The following is a 26,615-nucleotide window of genomic DNA, read 5'->3' on the forward strand; positions in this document are numbered from 1 at the left end:
GGGCACCAAATTGTTGCAGACTGAGCTTTGAGGTGGAGGTCATTTTGCAGTATTAAGATTTCTATCTCTACCTGACCAGCATCCAAGTTAAACAAACCACTTAGCTGCTGAGCAGTGGATGTCATGTCCACATGCATGAAGGGATTTGTAACAAATGACACTCATGGCTCCAGTTGCTCAAAGTCACAAAACCTGTCCTCAGATTCCTATCCTAGTCTGTTTATGACTTGGGAGTACTTTTTTACAGCTTCACCCAAAGCTGCAGATGCAGAAGCATTGTCATTTAACACTGTCATTAAAAATACGAGGTCGAGTATCCACTCCTTGTCCTCAAGCAGCAATGCGTCTTCCCCCTTTGACTGCATGAATTCTTTGATTTCACCCAGAAGTGTAAAAAAACGCTGCAGAATACATCCCCCACTGAGCCATTGGATTTCTGTGTGTAATAAAAGGTCATTATAGCTCATCCAATAGTACCTTGCACATTCTGTGTTGTTCTGCTTTGGAGTGGATCCTATTTATGATCCGTGTCTCTCCATGTTCTGCCGCTAGTGTCTCTCCATGTTGTGCTGCTTTGACACTGCAACAGCCTTCCCACAAATAATAATATTGAATTTTTGTCTTATATAACATTATAGATAATCATTTTAAAAATCTGCATTAATGTAAGCATTTGTTTCAAAAATTAATGCAACGTTTAAAAGAAATTATATTTTTGCTATTTTTATTTTTAGAGCATGCTGTGCGGGCGCCTTGAGTGGGATACATAAATTGCTAACTGCTGTCATGCTTTTCCACTAGGAACAATTCAGCACGACTTGACTCAAGATGGTTGGAGGCTTTTTCACCAGGGCAGGTAGGTACTTTTAAAAAAATCTTTTTTATCTTTTTTTTTTTCTATGGTTCCAGTCTCCATACTCTGACGTCACTTATGAGCCACAGGAGCAACATGCTTCAGAAAACTCAAACTATCTATTTTTAAAGCGGGCATAAATGTTATATCAAGAAATGCTAAATCAAGGAAAAAAAGTGGGACAAGCAGAAAGAACTAAGCAGAAAGAACTAAGCAAATAAAAGATCAATAAAATTGGCAAAGTCAGTGTGCCAGTATTGCAGGATTTTGGTAATGATGTAAAGCCTCCCTCATTTCATTTTTGTTTTTCTATGGTCATGTTTTCACAGGTAGACAATTTTGATTATACCCTTTTTGCAACTTCCTCCGCCCTCAAGTGCTTTAACTGTAATGAGGAGGGTCATCTCGCCAGGGCTTGTCCGAGCCGCGTGACCTCGGACGCGCAGGCGGCGGAGCCCGCCGCTACCGCGCCCGTGGCGCCTCCGGCCCCGCGGCCCGTTCCGGCGGCGAGGCGTCGGTGGCTCAGCGCGGAGGGAAGCTCCGCTGCCCCGGACGGAGCGACAGCAGAGTCGCAGATGGAGGAGAAGCGGGACGAGTGTGTGCGTGAGAGTGAGGTGAGTGGAGAGAGCGAGATTGTGGAGATGGTGGTAGAAATGAATGGTGAGAGTGGTGAATCAGGGGGGAAGGTGGATTTAACTGGGGAGGTGTGTGACCTGAGTGGTGTGATGAGTGAGGTGGTGTGTGATTCAAATGAACTGGGGGGAAAAGGTGAGGTGATGGGTGAAACAGTTGAACTGGGTGAGACAGGAGAGACTGGAGACAGGATCCAGACGGGTGAGCAGGGTACAGTGGGTCAGGTGATGGGTGGACTCGATGGGCCAGGGATAGTGGCTGGTGAACGGGGTGAAGGAGAAGTTAGCACAGGTGAACGGGGTGAAGGAGAAGTTAGCACAGGTGAACGGGGTGAAGGAGAAGTTAGCACAGGTGAGCGGGGTGAGGGAGCAATGAGCACAGGGGAGCAAGGTGAGGGAGCAGTGAGCACAGGTGAGCGGGGTGAGGGAGGAGTGAGCACAGGTGAGCGGGGTGAGGGAGGACTGAGCACAGGTGAGCGTGGTGAGGAAGCAGTGAGTGCAGGTGAGGGCACGAGTGGCGCACCCGAGTGGTGGCTTGTTCCCGCAAGGAAGCGGAACAAGCGGAAAAGCGCCATGAAGGACAAGGGGGGCAAGACAGGAAGGCTGGAGGAGACAGTAGCAGACACAGACACCAGCGACTGCGAGTCGATGTCGGACGGCAGCGAACTGTCCGGCACAACGCCAGACGGGCAGGATTTTGACCTGTACCCCCCAGGCTTGTTTAAAAAGTTCCTCACCCAGACCAAGGGCATGAAAGGCCTTGATCTGGGAACATATTTTCCTGACCGGCTCTGCTTTATCCGGTCAGCGAGCTTTTTAATTAGGAATAAGGCAACGTCAGGCCTCACCGACCCCGAAATATATAGGCTCAGGAAGCACATGGGCAAAGCAAGAAAACAGCTAAATTGAAAAATATTTTGCCATGGTTTCTTGTACTTATTTTTCACTGTCTGTGATTTTTATCTTTCCCCTTGGCATGAACATATTCAAAATGGGAACGTTGAATGTCAACGGAGCCAGGGACGCAAAAAAACGGGCACTAGTGTTCGACACAGCAAAAAGAAAACGCATTGATGTCCTGTTCCTCCAGGAGACCCACAGCGACTGCGGCATAGAAGCGGACTGGGAGAAGGAGTGGGAAGGACAGGTGCTGCTGAGCCACAACGGTGGTGTTGTGGCTCAGCAGCACCTGTCCTTCCCACTCCACCCTCAGTGGTGGAGTGGGCCTCCTTTTTTCAAGGGGCTTCACTCCATCGTCCCTGGAGGTGGAGCATGTGGTGAGGGGACGGTGTTTGATGGTGAAAGCGCGCCTCCAAAACCACTCCTTGGTTTTTATTAATATTTATGCTCCCACCAACGGTACAGAGAGGAAGAGCTTTTTAGAAAAAGTTGGCACTGTTTTAAATGGTTGTGGGGATGATTTTTTATTCCTGGGTGGAGATTTTAATTGCACTGAGTCTTTTTTAGACCGCAACCATGCAGAGCCTCATCCAGCCTCGCAACATTGTCTGAGACAGCTGGCCTATTCTCATGGCCTGGTGGATGTGTGGAGGAGGATGCACGCAGACAACAGGCAATACACTTGGTCCCGCATGAGTGAGGGTAGGATCTCCTCGGCCAGACTTGACCGATTTTATTGTTTTAAACATCATTTTAGTGTTTTTAGGAGCTGTAGAATCATGCCTGTCGGCTTTACAGATCACTCGTTGGTTTTAGGCGAAGTCGCCGTGAAGAACATTTTACCCAAGAGTGCATATTGGCATTTTAATTCCAGCTTAGCGCAAGACAACAGTTTTAGGGATGTTTTACGGCACTTCTGGTTGGGGTTTCGAGAGAGAAAGTCCGATTTTACGTGCCTAAGACAGTGGTGGGACCGTGGAAAAGTAGAGATGCAGCTCCTGTGCCAGCAGTATACTCTCAATGCCACGCAGGACACACACAGGTCGATCAAAGACCTGGAGATGGAGATAGTGGAGCTAGAGGCGATTGGCAGCTCCACAGGAGATCGAGGGTGTATTGAAACCCTCCAATCCAAAAAAATGGCCTTGGCCAGCCTGCTGGACAGTCAGGTACAGGGTGCACTGGTCAGGTCCCGGATTCAAGACCTCACTGAGATGGATGCTCCCTCTAGTTTCTTCTTTGGGCTGGAGAAAAAGCGTGGACAGAACCTAATAATCCATTCACTGCTTTCGAGCACAGGGCAGGAACTCGTGGAGCCGGGCCAGATAAGGCAGCGGGCGGTGGAGTTCTTTTCCTCCCTGTATGAGAGTGAGTATCGCAGGGATGACGGCCTGTTCCATGAGTTCTGCGGGGACCTTCCTCGGGTCTCTGAGGAGGCAAACTCGCAGCTGGACAGGCCGTTGCAACTCGATGAGCTCCACGCCGCCCTGCTCAGCATGAAGGGAAGGAAGTCTCCAGGTGTCGATGGGCTCACAGTAGAGTTCTTTAAAGCCTACTGGGACATTGTGGCCCACAACATGCTGGAGGTCTTTAACGAAAGCCTGGCCTCGGGTTCCCTGCCATTGTCCTGCAGGAGAGCGGTGGTCACCCTCCTGCCAAAAAAGGGCAACCTGCAGGAGATCAAGAACTGGCGCCCTGTGTCTCTACTGTGTGTGGATTATAGGATTCTGTCCAAGACCTTGGCCTCCAGGCTGAGGGAAGCTATGGAGCAGACAACCGGGACCAGACTTACTGTGTGCCCGGCAGGTCCATAGTAGATAATGTCCACCTAATTCGAGATGTTTTGGAAGTCTCCAGATCATTGGACGTTGATACTGGTCTCATTTCGCTAGACCAGGAAAAGGCTTTTGACCGGGTTGAACACCAGTTCCTCTGGAAGGTGATGGAGAGGTTCGGGTTCAGCCCTGGCTTTATTGCGATGATCCGCGTCCTGTACTGTGACATTGAGAGTATGCTGAAGTTTAATGGCAGTCTGTGTGCTCCCTTCAGAGTGCGTAGAGGCGTCCGGCAGGGCTGTCCCCTCTCTGGAATGCTCTACGCTCTCTCCCTCGAACCCCTTCTCTCTAGGGTCCGTGCAAATGTGGATGGCCTGTTTCTACCGTCCTTTTACAGAAAAATTGTTTTATCTGCCTACGCAGATGATCTAATAGTAATGGTGCGCAGCCAGAGGGACGTAGATGTTTTATCTAATTTAACAGTTTTATTCAACCGCCTCTCCGCGGCCAGGGTCAACTGGCAGAAGAGTGAGGCCCTGGCCGTTGGCAGGTGGACAAATGGTCTGCCGGTCCTTCCCCAGGACCTTGCCTGGCGGAGGGACGGCCTAAAGTACCTCGGTGTTTTTATTGGAGATGAAGAAACTGAAAAGAAAAATTGGCTCGACACGTTGGAAAAGGTAGACGGAAAAATTCAAAAATGGAAATGGCTCCTCCCCCGCATGTCGTACAGAGGCAGAACTCTTGTCCTCAATAACCTGGTGGCCTCTGTGCTCTGGCACCGGCTCAGTTGCATGGAGCCACCCTCGGGGCTACTAGCACAACTGCAGACAAGAGTTCTGGCCTTCTTTTGGGACGGCATGCATTGGGTCCAGCAGGGGGTGTTGTACTTGCCTAGAGAGGAGGGAGGACAGGGCCTCATCCACCTGGCCAGCAGGACCACCGCTTTTAGAATACAGTTTGTACAGAGGTTTTTAACAGGGCCGGCGGACCTAATGTGGAGAGATGTGGCCAGATGTGTCTTCAGACGGGTGAGTAACTTGGGGCTGGATGATGCTCTGTTTTTAACTGACTTTAAATTTGCAAAGTTAAATGGGCTACCTCCATTTTATCAGAGTGTTGTTAAGGCATGGGCCCTTTTTAAAGTTGAGAAAAGAACCAGCTCTGAATCTCTGTATTGGCTGCTAAGGGAACCCACGGTGCACGGAGCCAGGCTGGATGTCTTGACCGAAGCCCCGCCGAGGCTGACGGCTGCACTGTGGCGGACCCGGACCCTACTCCTCCAGCACGTAGTGGCCGTGGCAGGGCCAGACCTAACGGGTGCGGAAGCAGTGGGTTCCCTGTTAGGCATCCGCTCTACCCAGGCAGCTGAGGGGGTGCTTCGGTTATGGAGGAACAGACTCAGCACGAGAGAGAGGCGTATTCTTGAGGACTACGGCCAGGGGACCGAACCCGACAGCGAGGACCCCTTCCCGGAGATCAGGCTGGTTGCCCACCTCGGGAATCTAGACGGTCCTCTCCTCAGACCAGCAAAGACCTTCTCCCTGGTAGCAGTCGATAAGAAGACCCTATACAACGAGTGTGTGAGGGTATTAAACAGGAGAGGACTGTCGAACAAGAGCACCAGCGTGTGGGCCGATCGACTGGGAGGGGATGGCGCCCGCCCCTGCTGGAGGGTCCTTTACAAGCCGCCCCTGAAGAAAAGGACCGGGGACCTCCAGTGGAGGATCCTACATGGGGCTGTCGCCTTGAACGCTCTCCTCTCCAGAATGAACGCTGCTGTGTCGGACCAGTGCCCGTTTTGTTCCGGGCGAGAGACTGTGTTCCACGCGTACAGTGAGTGTGAGAGGCTCACTGTACTTTTTAATGTCATGAAGGGTGTTTTTAATGGTTTTAAGGAAACCTTTTCTATTAGAACTTTTATTTTTGGTGCAGGTTACAACTCAACTCAAAAGCCGCTCGCAACAAGTGGCAACTCCTGAATTTTATCTGTGGTGAGGCAAAAATGGCAATTTACGTCTCCAGGAAGAACAAAATTTCAAAAACTGGGGACAGTGAGGCCGCCTCTGTATGGCGCTGTAATGTCCGGTGCAGGCTGACGTTGGAGTTTGGGTTTTATAAAATGATGAACGACCTCGGCAAATTCCAGGACATATGGTGTCACAAAAATGTTTTATGCACTGTGACAGAGGATCGTTTGCACTTTGCACACCCCCTGGTGGGTTAAATTGTATTGTATTGTTGATTTCTTAATATTTATTTATTTATTTATCTATTTTTATTGTGGTTGGTGGTATCATTACTATTATAACTATTGTTATTGTTATTATGATTACTATTATTATTATTGTTATGATTATTATTACTATTATTGTTGTTCTGTGGGTTTTCTAAACAGGGCGGTTTGTGGCCCTGTGTAAATTTGTGAAGTAAAGTACCTGGAGGATCCTGCACAGAGCCGTTGCCCTGAACGCTCTCCTCTCAAAGATGAACAATGCTGTGTCGGACCGGTGCCCATTTTGTCCCGGGCGGGAAACTGTCTTCCACACTTACAGTTAGTGTGAGAGACTCACTGTGCTTTTTAATGTGATGAAAGGTGTTTTTAATGGTTTTAATGAAACTTTTTCAACTAGATCATTTATTTTCGGTGTGGGGTACAGAAAGGCTGCTCGGAACAAGTGGCAGCTCTTAAATTTTATTTGTGGTGAGGCCAAGATGGCGATTTACATATCACGGAAGAATAAAATGGCCAAATCTGGAGACTGGGAGGCCGCCTCTGTGTGGCGCTGCAATGTACGGTCTAGGCTGAGGTGGGAGTTCGATTTCTACAAAATGATAAATGACCTCGACAAATTTCAGGAAATATGGTGCCACGAGAATGTTTTATGCACCGTCATTGACAACCGTTTGTTTTTTGCACAACCCCTTGTGGGATAAATTATACTTGCTGCTCCTTTAATATTTATCTATTTATTTATTTATTGCTATTCTGTGTGTCTCTAGACAGGGCTTTCTGCGTCCCTGTGTGAGTTGTAAATAAAAAATCAAAATCTCTTCTCTTCTCTTCTCTTCTCTTCTCCTCTCTTCTCCTCTCCTCTCCTCTCCTCTCCTCTCCTCTCCTCTCCTCTCCTCTCCTCTCCTCTCCTCTCCTCTCCTCTCCTCTCCTCTCCTCTCCTCTCCTCTCCTCTCCTCTCCTCTCCTCTCCTCTCCCCTCCCCTCCCCTCCCTTTCCTTTCCTTTCCTTTCCTTTCCTTTCCTTTCCTTTCCTTTCCTTTCCTTTCCTTTCCTTTCCTTTCCTTTCCTCTCCTCTCCTCTCCTCTCCTCTCCTCTCCTCTCCTCTCCTCTCCTCTCCTCTCCTCTCCTCTCCTCTCCTCCTCTCCTCTCCTCTCCTCTCCTCTCCTCGCTCTCTACCCAGCCGGCCATCAGCAGGAGGTTCCCCCTACATGAGCCTGGTCCTGCTCAAGGTTTCTTCCTGTTAAAGGGGAGTTTTTCCTTGCCACTGTTGCTTGTCTGGGGTTAGGCCCTGGGATTCTGGAAAGCGCCTTGAAACAATTTTGATTGTATAAGACGCTATATAAATAAAGATTGATTTGGTTTGATTTGTTAGCGTGTCATGCTAACTGACAAGCAATCACTCACTACAAAGATAGGTTACCGGTACCAGAGAGCAACATTCTTTTCTCATGCAACCAACCTTGCATCATAACTCCTCAGGTCTTTCGACAAAGTAAAAAAAAGTATATAAATATAATAACATTTTATCGAATGCATTTGTATTGATATTAATTACATGTGTTTTGTAAACATTTTATGGCACAGTCCTAGTCAGCTGAAGTACAAACAGCATTGGCAGATCAGGATGTGTATGACAGCACTTGTTTAATGTTAAACCTACTGAGTGATTTGGAAGAACTAGCAGCTGGATCACAAACTGTCAGCTTTGAAGGGCTACAGAAATATTGGTTTCTCCCCTGGCCCAGAGAAAAACTGAAGACGTCAGCCTGTTAAAAGCCTGTTTGCATTTGTATCTAAATGGTAACAGCAACACTGCAAACACTCACCAATGGGAAGGCGTGAGAGATCTTTCCATCTGGGGGAAGTTTTGCTCCGAAGCCGTATGCAGGAAATAGTTTGTCACTGTCGTAGTCCTGGATAATTTCACCCACTGCCTTCAGTGCCATGGCGTACATGTTCATTTGGTATGGACTCATGTAGTGCAACGAGGTGGGCTGAGATGGATTACCTGCAAAAACAATTACCTGTTTGCATTAGCTCCTCATTTGGACAGCAGCAAATGACTTAATGATGATTTAATTCACATTCACTAAACTGGAGAAAGGTGCTACAAAGCAAAAGAGATTTAAAATAAGAAAAGTGAATTGAGGCCAACATGAACCCCTTCCGTGAATCAATTCTGATCTTATTTCAAGTCCTCTGTCAGAATTCAGGGTGTTTGGTGGAAAAAGAAAGAATTATAATCTGAGAAGCTTGACCTCCTGTCATGTAAGGTCTGTTGGTCATCTGCACTGCTGATGATCTGGTGGCCATCTTGATTATGAGTTTTTCCCTATTTTTGTTTAGATTTCTGGCCAAAATATGCTGCAACATTTGCAGTGACCAGTATGCACCGAATGCTTAATGTCCTGCGAAGCTCCTGCCGCCAAGGTTGCTTTTGAAGACCATTTATGTCTGTAAGCTGTCCATTTCAAGAGTGAGCTTCTGTATATTGCTCTCTTAACCCTCATTACCCTCATTGAACTATTACTTATAAGTGTGCGTACATATGTAATACTTTTTAGGAGGAGAAGATGACCGAAGCCATTGAGACATTTTGTGGGAGGAGCCGCTCCCACAGAGCAATGGAACTGTCCTACCATTAGATGCTGTGAAGTCGATGGCCACAGTGAAGTTGAGTTGCGTCCTGGATGGAGATGGAAGACAGACACCATCAGGGTGAAACAGCATCACAGTCCTTCAGCATTAAAACACTTTACATTATCCCAGGATGCTTTTTCACTTTCACAGCAGAAAACGGGTGGAACAACAACGTACCCTCCACGAATGAAGTCAACAAAGGTGTATTCTGATTCTGCTTTGAACGACAGCAGCGTCACCTTGACAACATTCATTAGAGCAGAGAGATGTGTTAAACAGTCAATTAAGCGTGATTGTGGAAACCCAAGCACTTACTGTTCCAGAGTTGATGTATTTCTTTTTCTTTCCTTTCTTTTTTGGATTAAGGACCTTTAGCGGGAAATCAGACAGGAGTTTGTGACAAACGAGCAAAGATCAGAGAGGACAAGAAGCGGCAAAGCGGTTTTACCTCGTACACGTTGAACTGGTTCTGACCTCGGGACAGTTCTCTGTAGCTGGTTGTGAACTCTCCAATGAAGTCGTGACTGTGGGAAAAATGGAAAATTCCAGCATGATTAATGAAGAAGTTTGGGGGTGGATCGGTTTTACATACTCAAATATCTCATGAACATTTCTGAAGCTCCACATAAGAATGTGTAACTGTAAAATATATGAGAGGTATCAAGCGCGTCACCAGCCATGAGGACAGAATCGGCAGCTGCCCTAGAACAATGTGCTGATACTGTTTCATCCCAACACCTGAAGAAATTCACCAGAACACTGACATATTAATTTAGTGCCAGCTCGCACTACCAGGTTTCCAATTATAGCCCCAGAGGGGTGAGTCTGACTGAAGGATGTGCCAATCTGTGGATTCTGGCCTCAGATGTTCATCCAGCACCTGCCAGGAGAGCGTAACCTTGTCCCAAGACTGAAAAGCAGGGTAACAGGTGAAAGACACAGTCTGGACCCATCATTGAAGGAAATAACCTGGGCCTACCTCCCATCTCTGTCCCAGTCGTAAACATCCACCTTAACTGTCCTGAAGTTAGAAAGAGGAAGAAGAAGAGGAGGTCAAGCCATTTCTGGTACCTGTCTCATTAAAGTACCAGCAGTGGCAAATCTAGCCACATCACACACTTCACCTGTCGGCTTCTGGCTATTAAATGGTGGCAGACATCCTTTTACCTAAAACACCATTAGAAAGTGTTAACTAAACTAATTGCTTCTTAGTTTGAATCAGGACATACAAAATGTTAATGTTGTTGTTGCCATTTCCTTCCATGTTGGTTTGAATAATGACACCGACAAGATGGCCAACTACTGGCATGAGTCTTAATAGCACACTGTTGACTTCCATGAAATATATGTTGGTGCCGATGTACTATAGAGAAAGATTTTATTCACATCACCTTTTACAAAACGGCTGCCAAATAGTAGCCACATCCTGGTACTCTAGTGCAGTATTCTGAAAGGTGTCATCGTCTAGACGTGACCGCTGTGATGACACATGGTCACTCACCTGTCATAGTCTCCGTTACAGAGTGCTCGTACAGGGATGGTGAATGGCTGCCAAATGGGATTCAAATTGTTCTTGATCATTTCAGTCTTGTGGCAGATGGTGAACCTGGAAACATGCAGACGCATCATAGTTAAAAAGATTATTTAACTAGCTGCTTTCACATTGTGGCGACAGTGAGATATTAACCATTTGAAAAATATGCGTGGTAAAGATGGTAAATGTACAATCAAGAAGTCTGTTTAGATTCTCAGTCAAGAAGTCAATTTTATGGGTTTAACTAAAATTACAAGAATATTTGCAGCATCTACTTTTTTCTTAAATGATCTGCTGTTGGCGCCTCACCATGCCTAATGTTTGTTCTGTCTTGCCCTGTCCTCCCATTCATATGTGCCTCTCCTGTACTAGATTGTATTACTTGTAAGCATCCAGCATCCTTCTTGTCTTGGTTGTTGATTTAAGGTCTTCCCATGCCAGCCTAGACATAATTTCCTCCCAGATGGCAATGCCCAAAACACCTCCCCGGATAGGCAGTTGGAAGACAGCTCTCAATGAGGACGAGGAGCAGCTATGCATTGAGCTCCTCTTGGATGTCTTAACTCTTCACCCTATCTTCAATACTAAGCCCAACCACCATATGAAGAAAATTCAATTCAGTTGCTTGTATTTATATACTTTAGGTAATTACCCAAAGCTCATGACCATAGCTGAGGGTTGGACCGTTGTTAACTGGTGAAGAGTTGAAACTCTGCAGTAGATGGGAGCTGAAGACCATCATGACAGATTCATCAGTTAACTATTTCCAGCAGACTCTTAATATTTGTCTGGGTCTCTGAGGTCTGGGCTTCCAGTCTGGGCAGATCAGATTATATATTTCTGAACACTGATCGATTGCAGCCGAGGGTGTCTTGGTGCCAATTGCACTTAAGGACATCCTTGTGTTCAATTTTTCTGTGGTGTTAGTTAGTGACAAGCTGTGGTTTGTATGGAGGTCTGACAAAAGAACACTGGTTAGGTAGGCCCCCCCTTCCAATCACTTCCAGCCAAACTGCCTCAGACAACACAGCTTGTAGTGTCATTGGGACACTCAAAATTCGCCATAGGATAAGATGACAGCCAGATTAGAGAAACAAGACAGGCTAGGACAGTAATATGTGACAGGAATATATAATTTTAGGAGGACTTTAAAATCTACTCTAAATGTAACAGGGAGCCAACGTAGAGAAGCCAAAACTGGACGAATGTGGTCTCTTTTCCTGGTTCCTAGTCAGCACCCGAGCAGCTGCATTCTGGACCAACTGTAGAGACTGTAATGACTTCTACAGGCAGCATGATAAAAGTGAATTACAATAATCCAGCCTGGAGGAAATAAAGGCATGGACCATTGTTTCTACATTATTGGGAAAGGACGTTCGGAACTTTAGCGACGTTGCACAGGTGATAGTATCAGCCCTTGAGACATACTTAATATGGGTATCTAAAAACAAATCCTGAAAGAACAAGACACCATGGTTTCTTATAGTGGTACGGAGACAGGTTAATGCCCCCCAGCAAGGCTACATCAGCAATGCCCCCCAGCAAGGCTACACAGACTATTTTCCCTCCTGCCCTCCGGGAGGCGCTACAGAACCCTCAGGACTCGGACCAGTAGACTGAGGAACAGCTTCTTCCCCAGAGCGGTGTCCCTGTTGAACTCCTGCTGACCCTTACACACTCCACACCTCACTACACTACAGCAGTTTACACAACAACTCACTAGCTTAGTAACCAATGTAGCTACTGTTTAAACCTGTCCTGCGCACTCATGCACTTTATCATCTGTATCTGTATACACGTAATTTATAATTTGCACATCTCCTCTATCTTATGTAAATAGCTAAATAGCTCCTGCACTTAGTCCAAGGCATTTAATGTAAACACCATCTGTAAAATATGTTTATAGCACAACCCGGTAAACAATTGTAAAATAACCGCCATACTGTATTTATTAAGTTATTATCCTCACTTGCTGCTTCTTTTGCACTTCTGGTTAGATGCTAAACTGCATTTTGTTGCTCTGTACCTGTACATGTGCAATAACAATAAAGTTGAATCTAATCTAATCTAGAGAATATGTTCCTAAGGTGTTTTGCGCCTAGTGTGATTTCAGTTTTCAGCTTGATTTTTGTTCAATTATAGGAAATTTCTGGTCATCCAGGCCCCTATGTCTTTGAGTTTCAGGAGTTTCAGGAACTGATCGGTTTGGTCTGGATTCATTGATAGATATACCTAATTATTAGGCTCCGCTCCGCTCCGCTCCACTCCGCTCCACCAGCAGCCTATTTCAATTAATATAATGTATTTCTATGTTCTAGCTATTCTCTCCTCTACCTGTCCTCCCCCTTCTCCTCTCTCTACCCAGCCGGCCATCAGCAGGAGGGTCCCCCTACATGAGCCTGGTCCTGCTTAAGGTTTCTTTCTGTTAAAGGGGAGTTTTTCCTTGCCACTGTTGCTTGTTAGGGGTCAGGCTCTGTGATTCTGTAAAGTGCCAAGAAACAATTTTGATTGTAACAGACGGTTCGGCGACGGGAATGTCGCCGTTCCAGTGTGTTTTTAAATATCAACCCCCTCTGTTCCCGGCACAAGCAGGCGAAGCGTCTTGTCCCTCTGCAGCAGCTTATGCCCGCCGCTGCAGGCGGACGTGGGCCCAGGCTCGGGCCAATATTCTGAGGGCGGGCGCCCGGTACGAGGTGGCGGCCAACCAGCACCGGACCCCGGCCCCCAGATACAGAGTGGGACAACGCGTGTGGCTATCTACGCGGGACCTGCCTCTTAGGGGGGAATCCAGGAAAATGGCCCCGCGTTTGTGGGACCATTCCCCATCGTCAGAGTCATCAGCCCGGCAGCAGTCAGACTCCGGCTTCCCCGGTCAATGCGCGTGCACCCCACCTTCCACATTTCTCGGATTAAGCCTGCTCACGAGAGCCCCTTGGTCCCGGATCTCCCGGCCCCACCTCCTGTCAGTCGGCTCCTGCGCTCCAGACCCCGCGGCAGGGGTCTCCAATACCTGGTCGACTGGGAGGTTTACGGACCTGAGGAGAGGTCCTGGGTACCGGCACGTCACATCCTGGACAAGGAGCTAATTCGTGACTTCCACGCCAGACACCCGGATCAGCCTTCACGACCCTGGAGAGTGGGTCGTGCCAGACTTCAGAGGGCTGGACCAGACGTGGAGGCGGAGGATGAGGACCGTGGTTTGGAGTCGTCAGGATCGCAGGAACTCTGACCCCCCTGCCCTTCCCAGGAGGGTGACCCTGGACTTTCTTTGGGGACGTCGGGAGACGCCCCCTGAGGGGGAGGCTCTGTCACAGCTGCGGGCAATCATGCCCGTGAGCCGCCTCGCCCCACACACCTGTTGTGCATCCGGACTCTTGTAGTATCTGACCCGCTCTGTGCAGGCCTTTACCTCTGAAAAGGCCGCAATGTGTTTAGCAGGCAGCCTAAGTACCATATTAGGACATGCTCCACATGTGTGTCCTGTGTCTTCTTCCTTTATGTAAGAGAAGCTGCTAAGAGATGACACTGGAGCCTGTAGGCTCCTGGTTGTTCTCCATATGAGGATGTGTAGCATGAAGCCTTTTCAACATTCCCTTTTTTGGTATTAACTTAACGCTATACCATTGGGTTGGCCATACTGTATATCGTGAGGTCATCAGAAAAGAATGTGTTTACTTGACTGTATAAGAAGGAGGTGTCGATGTAGACACCTCGGAGTTCTTCACCAACGGGACCGCAAAACCTCCCTCAGACACCTGCAGCGTCCGATTGATACCTGACTGTTCTCTCCAATAAACATCTTTGATAACCAAGTCGGTGTCTGCGAAGCTTCCTTCCTCATCAACACATCTCAGCTACCACCAGGAGAAAATTCACAACACTCTAATGAGCACTCTTCTTAAACCCCGGAGGCACACCTGCTCTCTGCCAGATCGTTATTCATTCCCGATGACTTTCCAGCGTATTCCTGTTTGCCTGCCTGCCCGATCTCGACCTTGCCTGTCTCCGACTATTCTGTTCTGCTCGCTCCCCGGAGAATCCTGTCTGTTGTCTGTGTCCGACAATAAAGCGGTGTTCAGCCAGACTCGTGTGTCGCATTTGGGTTCTTATCTGGTTCCTGACAACCTGTGGATCTTTATCCAGTTCCTGTAAGAATTATTAGAACTGTAACCTGAAGGCCCAGTTTTAAGAGGATCTACATACACTATGCAACAGAGGCAAATGTGAATAAAATGCAAGCTCACAGTCCTAAACTACTACCAGAGCTGAGCTGTGGAGAGGAAGTGAAGAGGGATGGAAATTAAAGGTGTTGTTAGGAGGTGCTCTCAGAACAGTTGTGTCTTCAATAACCTTTTGAAAGAAGAGGGGATTGCCGCTCTTCTGACAGACCTCTGAAGGTCATCCCACCATCAGGGACCAAGGGATGAGTCTGGATTGTGGTGCCTGTACAGACGTCTTTGCCAGTTGATATGTGCGGAACAAAGCAGATGAGGGGTAGATGGACTCCAACAAGACTGTTTAAGTAAGAGGTGCTGGTCCTCTGTCGACCAGCACAAGGGACTTGAAGTTAATGTGGGCCCACTTCAGGTGTTTGAAGACCAGATGCACCACCTTGGCCCACACATTGGCCCGCTGGTTTGTCACACCCTACAGCAGTAGTCAATGCAGGAGATCAACATGACCAGCTGCTGGGTGGCATGCTGGGTTAGAAATAGTCTGATTTTTCTGTTGTTGAAATCGGTCTGTTTAATTTCTTCCTGTTCATTTAAAAAATACCAATAATAAATTTGATATAGTGGCAAATTTCTGAACTCACATGAATGTAAAGAAGTACAAAACAAATGTTAACAGACGGGTTTTGAACTCAGGCCAGAACCTTAGTGCAACTGTTATAAAATGAGGGCAAAGTAGTGGATGGATTTGTTCTTGAGAACAAATAGAAAAAGAGTCAGCAGCACCAGTGTCTAGAACTCTGAAGTTCTTATACCATAATAAATCCAGCTTAAATAACAACATATAACAAACACTCACGTTCCATCCTCGTTGCTCCGGTAGAAGACAAGAAATGGGTCAGACTTCCCAAAGAAGTCCTTCTTGTCGAGCTTGTTGGCACAGAACTGCATAGTGGCAATGTCCTGAAGAACAACAACCCGTCAGTTACGGATGAAAACCGCATGATCCCAACAAGCCATGCCACAGTTGAATGTGCTGTCTTGACAACAAGAGGACTTTCTCAACAACAACAGATAGTTATTAGTGATGCTCCTCAGGTTGGAGGGTAAGCCAGAGCTTATCTTACGCTTAACTCAGGAAGTGAACATTTAAGAGTTAGTGTGCATGAGCGACTGTAGTTTTAAAGACACGGCATGTAAAAAAGAAGAGACCTTTTCATTGATTTCCAGCAGACCGGACTGGACAGATTCAGTTATACTATCAGACTTTCTTATGTTTAAGCTGCCAGCAGGTTTCATTCATTTCTGGCACACTGGTGCCAGGATCATTACTAATAAATATTATTACACTGACTCGCCAGCGGGGGAGAGGGCTGTGATACTGACTCAGCAGGGCCTGTCCTATAATTCTGACCCTGTTGGGTCTGTCCCGTGACACTGACCTGGCCCTGTCTGACTTGTGACAATGACCTGGGCGGGTCTGACCTGTGATTCTTAACTGGTCCTGTTGGACCTGTGTTACTGACTTAGCCTGACCTGTGATACTAACCTGGGCAGGTTTGACCTGTGATTCTGAATTGGTGCTGTCTGACATTGTGATACTGGCTGATTCTGACCTGGGAGTGTCTGGGCTGTCATACTGACCCAGCAGGGCCTGACCTGTAATTCTGACCCGCCCCCCACCCAACCCCAGTCTGACCTGTGATACTGACCCGGCAGTTACTCAGCTCCTCAGCTGCAAAGATGATGGTTCCACACTTCTTTCCAGGAATCCCACTGAAACCGGAGATAGAGACAGATCAAGATTCAAAGAGCAAACACACTGCAGCTGATGAGTTCAGTGCTGATCTAATTTGATTACTGTCCAGCAGATCAGCAGCAGTGATCTGTACTCTCCTGCCTACAGCTACTGTTCCATGATGGATTAGTAAAGGTTCTGGCGCACAGAGACAGCAGTGGGGTTGGATAGACAGAGCTGTAATGAACAGTCAGGTCCATGACCCCCACCTCATTTCTGATTCTGTTTACTCCACTTCACTCCACTCCACTCCCTCACACACACACACGCACACGTGCACACGCACACGCACACGCGCGCACACACACACATACATTGCTGCTCTTACTCCTGTCACAATATCCAAATTTGTTTTTCAAAAAGTATCTAGATCAGGGGTCGGCAACCCATGGCTCTAGAGCCGCATGCGGCTCTTTAGTGCCGCCCTAGTGGCTCCCTGGAGCTTTTTCAAAAATGTGAAAATGGAAAAACATGGTGTGAATATATTTTTTGTTTTAATAAAATTTCTGTAGGAGGAAAAACATGACAAACATTCTTAAAGATTTACAATGCTGTAAAAATATGTATAATAAATATTTAATTTCAACATCTCATTATAATGGAAGTTAAACTTAAAGCACCATCGTACAGCAGACTAGTCACGTGGTGCGTCATTCTCTCCAGGATGCATTGCAGGGAACATAAACATTTAATCATGAATGCTCTTTATGTATTTGTAGCCTACTTATCATTTGGAAAGTAGATTAATACAGCTAATATATAAGGCTTTTAATTTTTTGCGGCTCCAGACAGATTTGTTTTTTGTTTTTTTTGGTCCAATACGGCTCTTTCAACATTTTGAGTTGCCGACCTCTGATCTAGATGATACATTTGATTTACATTTGTAAACACAAGTTGACTCATTGAAACATGTGGCCATTAAACAATACACACACAAATGATGGAAGAATGTGTGCCTTTGGGTGAAATACACCTTGAAAAGGATTTTGGTATCAGAACTAACTTTCCATTTTTGCTGTGAACCTGTGTTGAATGCTTAATAGCACATCAACACCCTCCTCATGCCTGACAGATCCACTTTACTGGGCTACTCTACTCCTCCTACATGCTGACAGGAAACAGTATAGATTTTCAACTTTTTATTCAAAGCGGACTGATGCCACGGGGGAATAAAGGAAGGTCTTAACATCTTCCATCTGGGGCAGCAGCAATCAATACATTTCCAACAGCTGTATCTTTGAAGTGGGCGACCCCCCCCCCCCCAATCCCCCAATCCCCCAATCCCCCAAGTTAACAGGTGAAGGTCAAACGCCATCACTGGACAGCAGAAGAATCATTCTTCCTAATGAAGAAGCTCTGATGAATCCTCTGATAAAAGAACATTTAGCCCATTACTTCATGAAAACCTCAGCTTTTATTTTACTTACTATGTATATATATTAAATATATAAAGTATCTTTAAATAATCATATTTGAGGTGGTCTACATGATTTTATATATTTTAATGATATGTAAATCAAACCTATCATAATACTTTATTTAACCAGGTTAGTCCCAGTGAGACTTTTTAAAAATCTTTATTCAAGGCGAACCACACAGAGAGAAGAGCAGACCATAAATATTAATGTTGAGGAATTTAGATCAGACCCAGAGAAACATAGCAGAGAAGCCATTCTGGTGCTTCCCCTCTCAAAACGTCATCATCATTAACCCCTGCATCACCATTATCCTCATTGTTGGTAAACACAGGGGTCCTTCTACACGGGGGCACACAGCGGCCTGAGCCCCTACCCAGGAGTCCAAGGCTCCTGTGGTGGCACACATGCTGACAAAATAATAATCAACTTAATATGCATTAAGACAACAGGAGAACATGTGAAGTTCCCATGTAGTTAATGTTAAAACCAGACGTTGTCTAGAGGCGCTTGAATGGCTTCGCCTTGAAGATCGAGAGTGTCTTGACTGTGTGTCCTTCAGATGTTCTAGAGGTGGATTTATGTAGGTTACTGCAGCTCTTCTATCTTCTTCCAGTTACACGCTGCACTGGCACACGTGTCTTTGCCCCAACGGTCAAGCAGCCACCCGCTAGCTGTTGAACATCCCTCCCCTGCTCCCAACCAGTCAAAACACCACCCACAACACCCGTGACCTGTGACCTTTCTATATGCTGTATAGCTGTAGCTGTATATGTAAACAATGGAATAAACTAACCCAACACATGCAGGAACAGGAAGCTGGAGGCTTTACACCTTCCAGCGGGAGCAAATCCCCCCAGTTCAGTGCTTCCACAGTGTGATGAGTGTGAACAGGTTTGAATAAGTAAGAGCCATGCTGTTTTCCTGTGATGGGGTGCCGGATCCTATTGCATGATGTTTCCCCACAGGTGAAAGTGCTGCTGTGTTCCACCTGTGTTACCTATGAACACATTTTGGTTCCATAACCAACAGCTCTCACAAGCTTTATTCTGGTTTGGGGGTCTGGTTCTTACTTCTGTGAGAATCCACCACCATCAGGATCAGCATAAATGCAGGACCCTGAGTAGCCCCACCACCTGTGCAAACTGAAGAGTGGCAACATTCAGCTGCGTTACAGGTTATGGCAGTCTGAACCAGTTTGACCCAGTTCACAAGCCTGGGCACAATGATCTGTCTCTTTCAGCAATGGACGCATGTTGCTGCCGGAAGAGGTATTAAGTTGGGTCACCTAACCTCTTAGTTGTATGCTCATGGGCTCATTTCCTTGAGGATCTTCTCCTACTAAGTGTTAGCATGATTAGAGCTCAGCTTCTCTCCACCTGTGCAGCTCGTGAGGTCAGAAACCCTGCAGTTTATTTATTCTACTGCCAGCATTTACCATTGTTCCGATGTGAAACTCCCACATGATGTCCTGTGTGTTCAAGAGACATTTTCACCTGAGCAGAAGCTGGAGGGACTAGATTTCCCACATAAAGACTTCCATGTGGGTGGGAATCTAACGCTACTCTCCCATCATCTTGGCTGGATCATTGCGTATGTATGCGGCTCCTAACTGCAGCACAGGTCAGACCTGAGAATTGGCCATTACAGATGTTATTCCTCTCTCCTTTTCTGTGAATAATGGTCCACCTCTGTCCATGGCAACAGGAGTGATTGCTTGAACTTGAGTGAGGAGGACATTCGAGACTACCTTCTCCAGTTTAATTCTGTTGGGTAACACTGACAGATGTTGCTGTGTTCTGTCAAATAAACGTCATAATCCACAACATAGCATTCACCTCTGTCAGGTTCTATATTGAACAGGTTGGTGGACCTACAGACAGCTGACAACAGTTTGGTTTTCCTCTGCAGTGTTCTGTAGCAGCATTTATCACATCCTTGAGCTTTATATAATGGACATACCACAATCTTTGTTTTGATGATGAACAAAAGCCTTCGTTCATGTTGATACCAATAATCGTTACACTCAGAGAACCAAGGCTCTTTGGTATTCTGAGTAGACAGTGCATTTACATGCACACACGAAAAACAAGAACAGCATCAAGATCAGAGAAGGGACGACGTTGGTGAACCATTGTTTTCTGTCTGTGGTTTGTTTGTGAGGTGGTCGAGTACTTAGGCCGTCATTTAACAAATGACAAGGCCATCTACAGACAAGGCTGAATGTTGCAATCACAAGCAAACACAACTGTCCATAATGACAGCATCTATTGAGTTTTTACAAAGAGCACATTATCCAGACCTCCCCTGCATGTGTCTACACTACAGTATACTGCCCACCGGTGGTGGTGGTGCTATGGGTAAAAGAGGGAACTACATGAACCTGTCATTGCAGGTGTGTCCACCTGGTCAGCCATGCTGAGGAACCCCATGTCCAAATGTCTGATTAAGACAGAACCAAAAAGAGTACGACCCGAGGACAAGACCCCGGCAGACACTTCACAACAGAGGCAAGAGCACGTCAGCCATGTGGTATCAGGGTGGTGCGGTGGATGTTTAGAGGGATAAATAATCCATGCTGGAGCCTTTCAGGAGATGTTAGCTGCAAGTGTTGAGATCTCAAGAGAATCTCTGACCTGTTTTCAGTGTGTAGAACAAGTGATGCTGATGGGAGGGATAACTAAAAGTTCACCCCTCACTCAGCAGGAAAAGATTTAAAAATATTCTTTTAAAACAGCATCAGCAAAAATGCAACATTATTGATACGTATTGATGGATTAATGCAACCTGCATGAATGAGAACACACCCAACAATGGTGGGTCCATGTAAGAGAGCTCATTTTAGTAATGTTACAAGTGTTTTTAAATAAAAAGTTTATAGTTCCAAACAAATAAAATGCACACATGTGTGTAATGCTAACATTACTGCCTTGAGGCCGACCCTCACGGCCGACCCTTCCCACCCTAGTCACGGACTGTTTTCCCCCCTCCCCTCAGGCAGGAGACTACGGTCCATTCGGACCAAAACCTCCCGCTACATGAACAGCTTCTTCCCCTCTGCCATCAGGCTGCTGAACACCAAGTGACTTATCACTTAAGCACCATGTACAGCAGCCAGTCGGAATCACGAACAATACATTACTCCTGCATTGACCTGCACTATTTCTTACTATTTATATATATACTGTATATATATCTTATTTTATTTATCTTATTCTAGTGTTGTCTTCTTTATGTTGAATGTCGCAGCGTCACACCAAGACAAATTCCTAGCTTGTGTAATACTGTGTATTACATGAACAATGGCAATAAACCTGATTCTGATTCTGATTCTGATCTGATTGAGGTATTTCACTCCGCTGCAGTACTAGTACACAGTACTGCTCTAAAGTGTATTCGAAGGTATTTTCCCTGTGTTCTGCCATTTGGAGCAGGTTTTGTGGAAGAATTTGTGAGCCCTGAGAAGAAATCATGATCACATCATCATGATCAACATGGATCCTAAAATAGAGCTGTTGCACCTTTACTGCTTAAATGTTATCGCGACTGGAGCTGAAGGAACAGCGGACACCTCAGATGATCGCCTGCTGTTTAATGGCTGCCAGAAACATCCAACACCATCAGCAAAACCCCATCAAACCCCCCGCAGAATCTTGAGTTCCCTCCCAGCACTGACGCAGCCTCTGAGGGTTATGCCTGTGTCCCTGCGGCTCTGCTGGGGTGGAGGTGTACTGCTGTTCTCTGCTTTAATCTGTCTGGAGGAGAAATAATCTCTCCAGTGTAATAAATCAGGTGAACTGAAAAAGACTCAGGTGCAGGTGTTATATATAGTGTTTGTTTGATGGGACAGCCAATTTAAAATGTCAATTAGACATTGTCTCACATTTAACTAAATGTTACAAAGTCTAAACCCAAATGTTAAATCTTGATACATAAAAATCATTAAGGACGAAACTTTTCACCTCACCTCATCGTTTGGCGGAACCCACAGAAACCTTTTCTTCCTCTTTGGTGGCAAACTTTCTTGCAACAGCTGTGACGGGTGCAGTTTGGACCCAAATGCAGCACTCCCACCCGCATGGGCTCGCCCCCCCAGATGCGGGCCCTGTGAGAAGGTTGGGGGTGGCTGGAGACCCTCACAGGTGGGCAGACGAATGGTACTCCGCCCCTCCCTGGCGTAGCTCTCTTCTCCTTGCCTGGATGCGCCTATCCAGCCTAGAAGTCAGCTCGATGAGTCCATCGAGGGAGGGCGGAAGATCAAAGGAAACCAACGCATCCTTTATGTATGGCGCTAGCCCATTGAGGAAGGCGTCGCACTGGGCTGCTGGGTTCCAGTCACTAAGCCGCGCCCGGGTACGGAAGTCGATAGCGTAGTCAGCAACAGGCCGACTTCCCTGCTTCACGCTCATGAGTCCCCCGATGGCATCCGGGCCCAGAGAAACAGGCCCAAAATCCTTACGAAGTTCCACAGAGAATGCCTGGAAAGAGGAACAGGCCGGCGTGCCCCTCTCCCACTCTGCCGTTCCCCACAGGCGTGCTCTGCCAGTCAGGTGATTGATGGTAAAGGTGTAGGGCTGCAGAGCAAACAGGATTGAACAGTTCGTGAGGAACGGATTGCAGCCCTCTGGGTCCCCAGAATAACGCTCTGGGGTACCCACCCGGGGCTCTGGAGCAGTGCCTGGTGGGGGAGCAGGAACCGGAGGAAGAGGAGGAGGAGCTGGAGCAGGAACAGGAGCGACCGGTTGTGACACTGAGACCGCCAGCTGTTGGACCTGGGTGGCTACTGACATTAATGCCTGCTCCAGGGCCGATGCTGTCTGCCGAGCCTCTGCAGCATTGGAGGCTAGCTGGGCCTCGAATTGTTGGAGCCTTCCCTCCACTTGGTCCAAATGAGACTGAGGTGGTGACGAGTGTGCTGGGTCCATGTTTGGCCAGATTGTACTGTGACGGGTGCAGTTTGGACCCAAATGCAGCACTCTGGAAAGCTGGACCGTAGTAATGACTTTTATTAACACACGGGCAAACAGGAACTCAGGCTAAAATTTTTCTGAGGCCTCCGTCTCAGCTTCCTCTTCGTTCTCGTCACTGGATGCCTCGGACGACAGGGAGGACAGAGCCTCTAAATTGGCACCCCCACCAACATTGGGGATCTTGGAGGGCTGGTCAGGGTGACAGCGATGGAACTCACGGATGAGCTGCGCATCCAGGATGTGACGGGCCGGGACTCATGACCTCTCCTCTGGGCCGTATCCCTCCCAGTCTACGAGATACTGCAGACCCCTTCCACGGCGGCGGGAGCGCAGCAGGCGGCGAACTGTGAAGGCAGGATCCCCATCAATAATCCGTGGAGGTGGTGGCGGCTGAGAAGCAGGCATCAACGGACTCTCTCGAACCGGCTTGATCCTGGAGACATGGAAGGTTGGGTGGATCCGCATGGCACGGGGCAGCTTGAGCCTGACAGCTGCAGGGTTGATGACCTTCTCAATAATAAACGGCCCAATGAACTTAGGAGCCAGCTTCTTGGACTCCACCCTCAAGGGAAGGCCTCGGGTTGAGAGCCATACCTTCTGCCCCACCAGGTAATTGGGAGCCCGGGAACGATGGCGGTTGGCTGCCGTCGAGTAACGGTCAGCTGCCCGTAGGAGAGCAGCTCTGGCCTGGGTCCAGGTCCGGCGGCAACGGCGGATAAAAGCCTCGACGGACGGACAGGAAGCTTCTTTCTCCAGGGCTGGGAACAGCGGAGGCTGGAAGCCATAGGTGCACTGGAAGGGAGAAAGTCCAGTGGCGGAGCTGGTTAGGGTGTTGTGGGCATATTCCACCCACAGTAGCTGCTTGGACCAAGTGGAGGAGTGTCTGGACGCCATGCAGCGAAGCGCCGTCTCCATCTCCTGATTCACCCTCTCCGATTGGCCGTTGGATTGGGGATGGAACCCAGAGGACAGGCTTACAGTGGCCCCGATGACGCTGCAGAACTCCCGCCAGAATACGGACGTGAACCGGGGACCCCGATCAGAGACTATATCCGATGGAAGGCCGTAGAGCCGAAATATGTGCTGCAGAACAAGTTCAGCAGTCTCCTTGGCCGATGGAAGCTTGGGTAGGGGCACAAAGTGGGCCATCTTGCTGAACCGGTCTACCACAGTCAGGATAGTGGTGAATCCGCCCGACAGTGGCAGACCGGTAACAAAGTCCAGCGAAATATGGGAGCAGGGTTGATGTGGCACAGGCAGAGGTTGCAGGTAACCGGCAGGGGCCTGGTGGGAGGATTTGTGCAGACTGCAGATCGGGCAGGCGGTGACAAACTCTCTGGTGTCCTCCTCTAAAGTGGGCCACCAGAACCGCCGCTGCAGGACCTCTTTAGTGCGCTGAATCCCTGGGTGACAAGTGAGCCGGGAGCCGTGGGCCCATTGCAGGACGTCAGACCTCAGACCCCCCGGTACAAACAGGCAGTCAGGAGGGCAGGAGCTGGGACCAGGTTGGTTCTCCAGGGTGGCTTTTAAAAGCTCCTCTACCTCCCAGGTGAGAGAAGCCACAAGGCAGGGAGCAGGAAGAATGGTGTCTGGGTTAAGGGCAGTGTCTTCTGTTCCCAAGAACTGGCGAGATAGAGCGTCAGGCTTGACGTTGCGGGAGCCTGGCCAATAGGAGAGGGAAAAGTTGAACATGGTAAAGAACAGGGACCACCTGGCCTGACGGGAGTTCAGTCTCTTAGCCGAACAGATGTACTCCAGGTTCTTGTGGTCCGTCCAAACCAGGAAGGGCAATTTAGTCCCCTCTAACCAGTGACGCCATTCCTCCAATGCCAGTTTCACCGCCAACAGTTCTCGGTTCCCAATGTCATAATTTCTTTCTGCCGGAGACAGACGTCGGGAGAAGAAGGCACAGGGGTGCATTTTCTGGTCATCAGCAGAACGTTGAGAGAGAACGGCGCCGATCCCCACATCAGAAGCATCCACCTCTACTATGAACTGCCTTTCAGGATCAGGAACCAGGAGAATGGGAGCTGAAGTGAACCGGGCCTTGAGGTTCTGGAATGCGTACTCGGCATCCTGGGACCAATGGAAGGGTGCCTTGGAGGAGGTGAGAGAAGTGAGTGGAGCGGCCACGGTGCTGTATCCCCGGATGACCCTTCGGTAGAAGTTGGCGAATCCCAGGAACCGTTGCAGCTGTTTCCGGGACTCGGGGACGGGCCAGGAGGTGACGGCAGAGACCTTGGAGGGGTCCATCTCCACACTGCCTTGACCGATAATGTATCCCAGGAAAGAGACGGAGGTAGCATGGAATTTACACTTCTCAGCTTTGACAAACAGCGAGTTCTCCAGCAGGTGTTGGAGGATGGCCTGGACATGATGCACGTGTTCCTCCTTGGAACGGGAGAAGATCAGGATGTCGTCCAGGTAGACAAACACACTCTTGTTGAGCATGTCTCTCAAGATGTCATTAATGCCTGGAATACGGCCGGGGCATTAGTAAGGCCGAAAGGCATGACCAGGTACTCATAGTGTCCAGTGGGTGTGTTGAAGGCGGTCTTCCAGTCGTCCCCCTCCCGGATCCGGACTAGGTGGTAGGCATTGCGGAGATCCAACTTGGTGAAGACCAATGGATGGGCGTGGTCTGGTGAGTGATGGTCCCTAGGAGATGGCCATCCAGGGCGCTGGCAGGAACTGAATGTGGTAACGGAACCCGGTCGATACAGAGCTGGACGGCGAGCTCCTCATCGATCAGGCTGACATCAGCCCCAGAGTCTATGAAGGTGGCGAGGGTGTGAGAGAGCCAACAGAAGCCGGACGTGAAACAATGGCCGTGGGCAGGGGGCAGAGTCTTGAGTCCGGCTCAGCAGTACGCCCCTGTCTACTGCTGAGCCCTCCCTTTTACTGGGCAATGAGAGACAAAGTGCCCAGCCTGGCCGCAGTAGAGACAGAGGTTCCCCTGGCGTCGTCGCTCTCGCTCGGCAGGAGTCAGGCTGGTGCGTCCCACCTGCATGGGCTCGCCCCCCCAGATGCGGGCCCTGTGAGAAGGTTGGGGGTGGCTGGAGACCCTCACAGGTGGGCAGACGAATGGTGCTCCGCCCCTCCCTGGCGTAGCTCTCTTCTCCTTGCCTGGATGCGCCTATCCAGCCTAGAAGTCAGCTCGATGAGTCTATCGAGGGAGCGCGGAAGATCAAAGGAAACCAACGCATCCTTTATGTATGGCGCTAGCCCACTGAGGAAGGCGTCGCACTGGGCTGCTGGGTTCCAGTCACTAAGCCGCGCCCGGGTACGGAAGTTGATAGCGTAGTCAGCAACAGGCCGACTTCCCCCGGTGGCATCCGGGCCCAGAGAAACAGGCCCAAAAACCGCAGAGAATGCCTGGAAAGAGGAACAGGCCGGCGTGCCCCTCTCCCACTCTGCCGTTCCCCACAGGCATGCTCTGCCAGTCAGGTGATTGATGGTAAAGGTGTAGGGCTGCAGAGCAAACAGGATTGAACAGTTCGTGAGGAACGGATTGCAGCCCTCTGGGTCCCCAGAATAACGCTCTGGGGTTCCCACCCGGGGCTCTGGAGCAGTGCCTGGTGGGGGAGCAGGAACCGGAGGAGGAGGAGCTGGAGCAGGAACAGGAGCGGCCGGTTGTGACACTGAGACCGCCAGCTGTTGGACCTGGGTGGCTACTGACATTAATGCCTGCTCCA

The 26,615-nt window shown here is 48.4% G+C and overlaps 1 protein-coding gene across 3 annotated transcripts in view; it reads right to left on the reverse strand.

The window, feature by feature from the left end:
* LOC101079109 (copine-9) overlaps positions 1-26,615 on the reverse strand; it is a 107,998-nt gene that overhangs the window by 48,391 nt on the left and 32,992 nt on the right. For all 3 annotated transcript variants that reach the window (XR_003885839.1, XM_029825997.1, XM_029825998.1), the window contains exons 7-15: positions 16,450-16,513; positions 15,597-15,700; positions 10,533-10,637; positions 10,011-10,052; positions 9,480-9,555; positions 9,347-9,400; positions 9,209-9,270; positions 9,031-9,077; positions 8,218-8,399 (exon numbers count right to left, since the gene is read on the reverse strand). Coding sequence is in view for 2 of the 3 variants with exons in the window: in XM_029825997.1 (XP_029681857.1) it covers positions 8,218-8,399; positions 9,031-9,077; positions 9,209-9,270; positions 9,347-9,400; positions 9,480-9,555; positions 10,011-10,052; positions 10,533-10,637; positions 15,597-15,700; positions 16,450-16,513 (736 nt within the window). In the remaining variant the exon portion in view is untranslated. The remainder of the gene's footprint in view (positions 1-8,217; positions 8,400-9,030; positions 9,078-9,208; positions 9,271-9,346; positions 9,401-9,479; positions 9,556-10,010; positions 10,053-10,532; positions 10,638-15,596; positions 15,701-16,449; positions 16,514-26,615) is intronic.

The sequence above is a fragment of the Takifugu rubripes genome, chromosome 19, assembly GCF_901000725.2.
Source record: "Takifugu rubripes chromosome 19, fTakRub1.2, whole genome shotgun sequence".
NCBI classification, from domain to species: domain Eukaryota; kingdom Metazoa; phylum Chordata; class Actinopteri; order Tetraodontiformes; family Tetraodontidae; genus Takifugu; species Takifugu rubripes.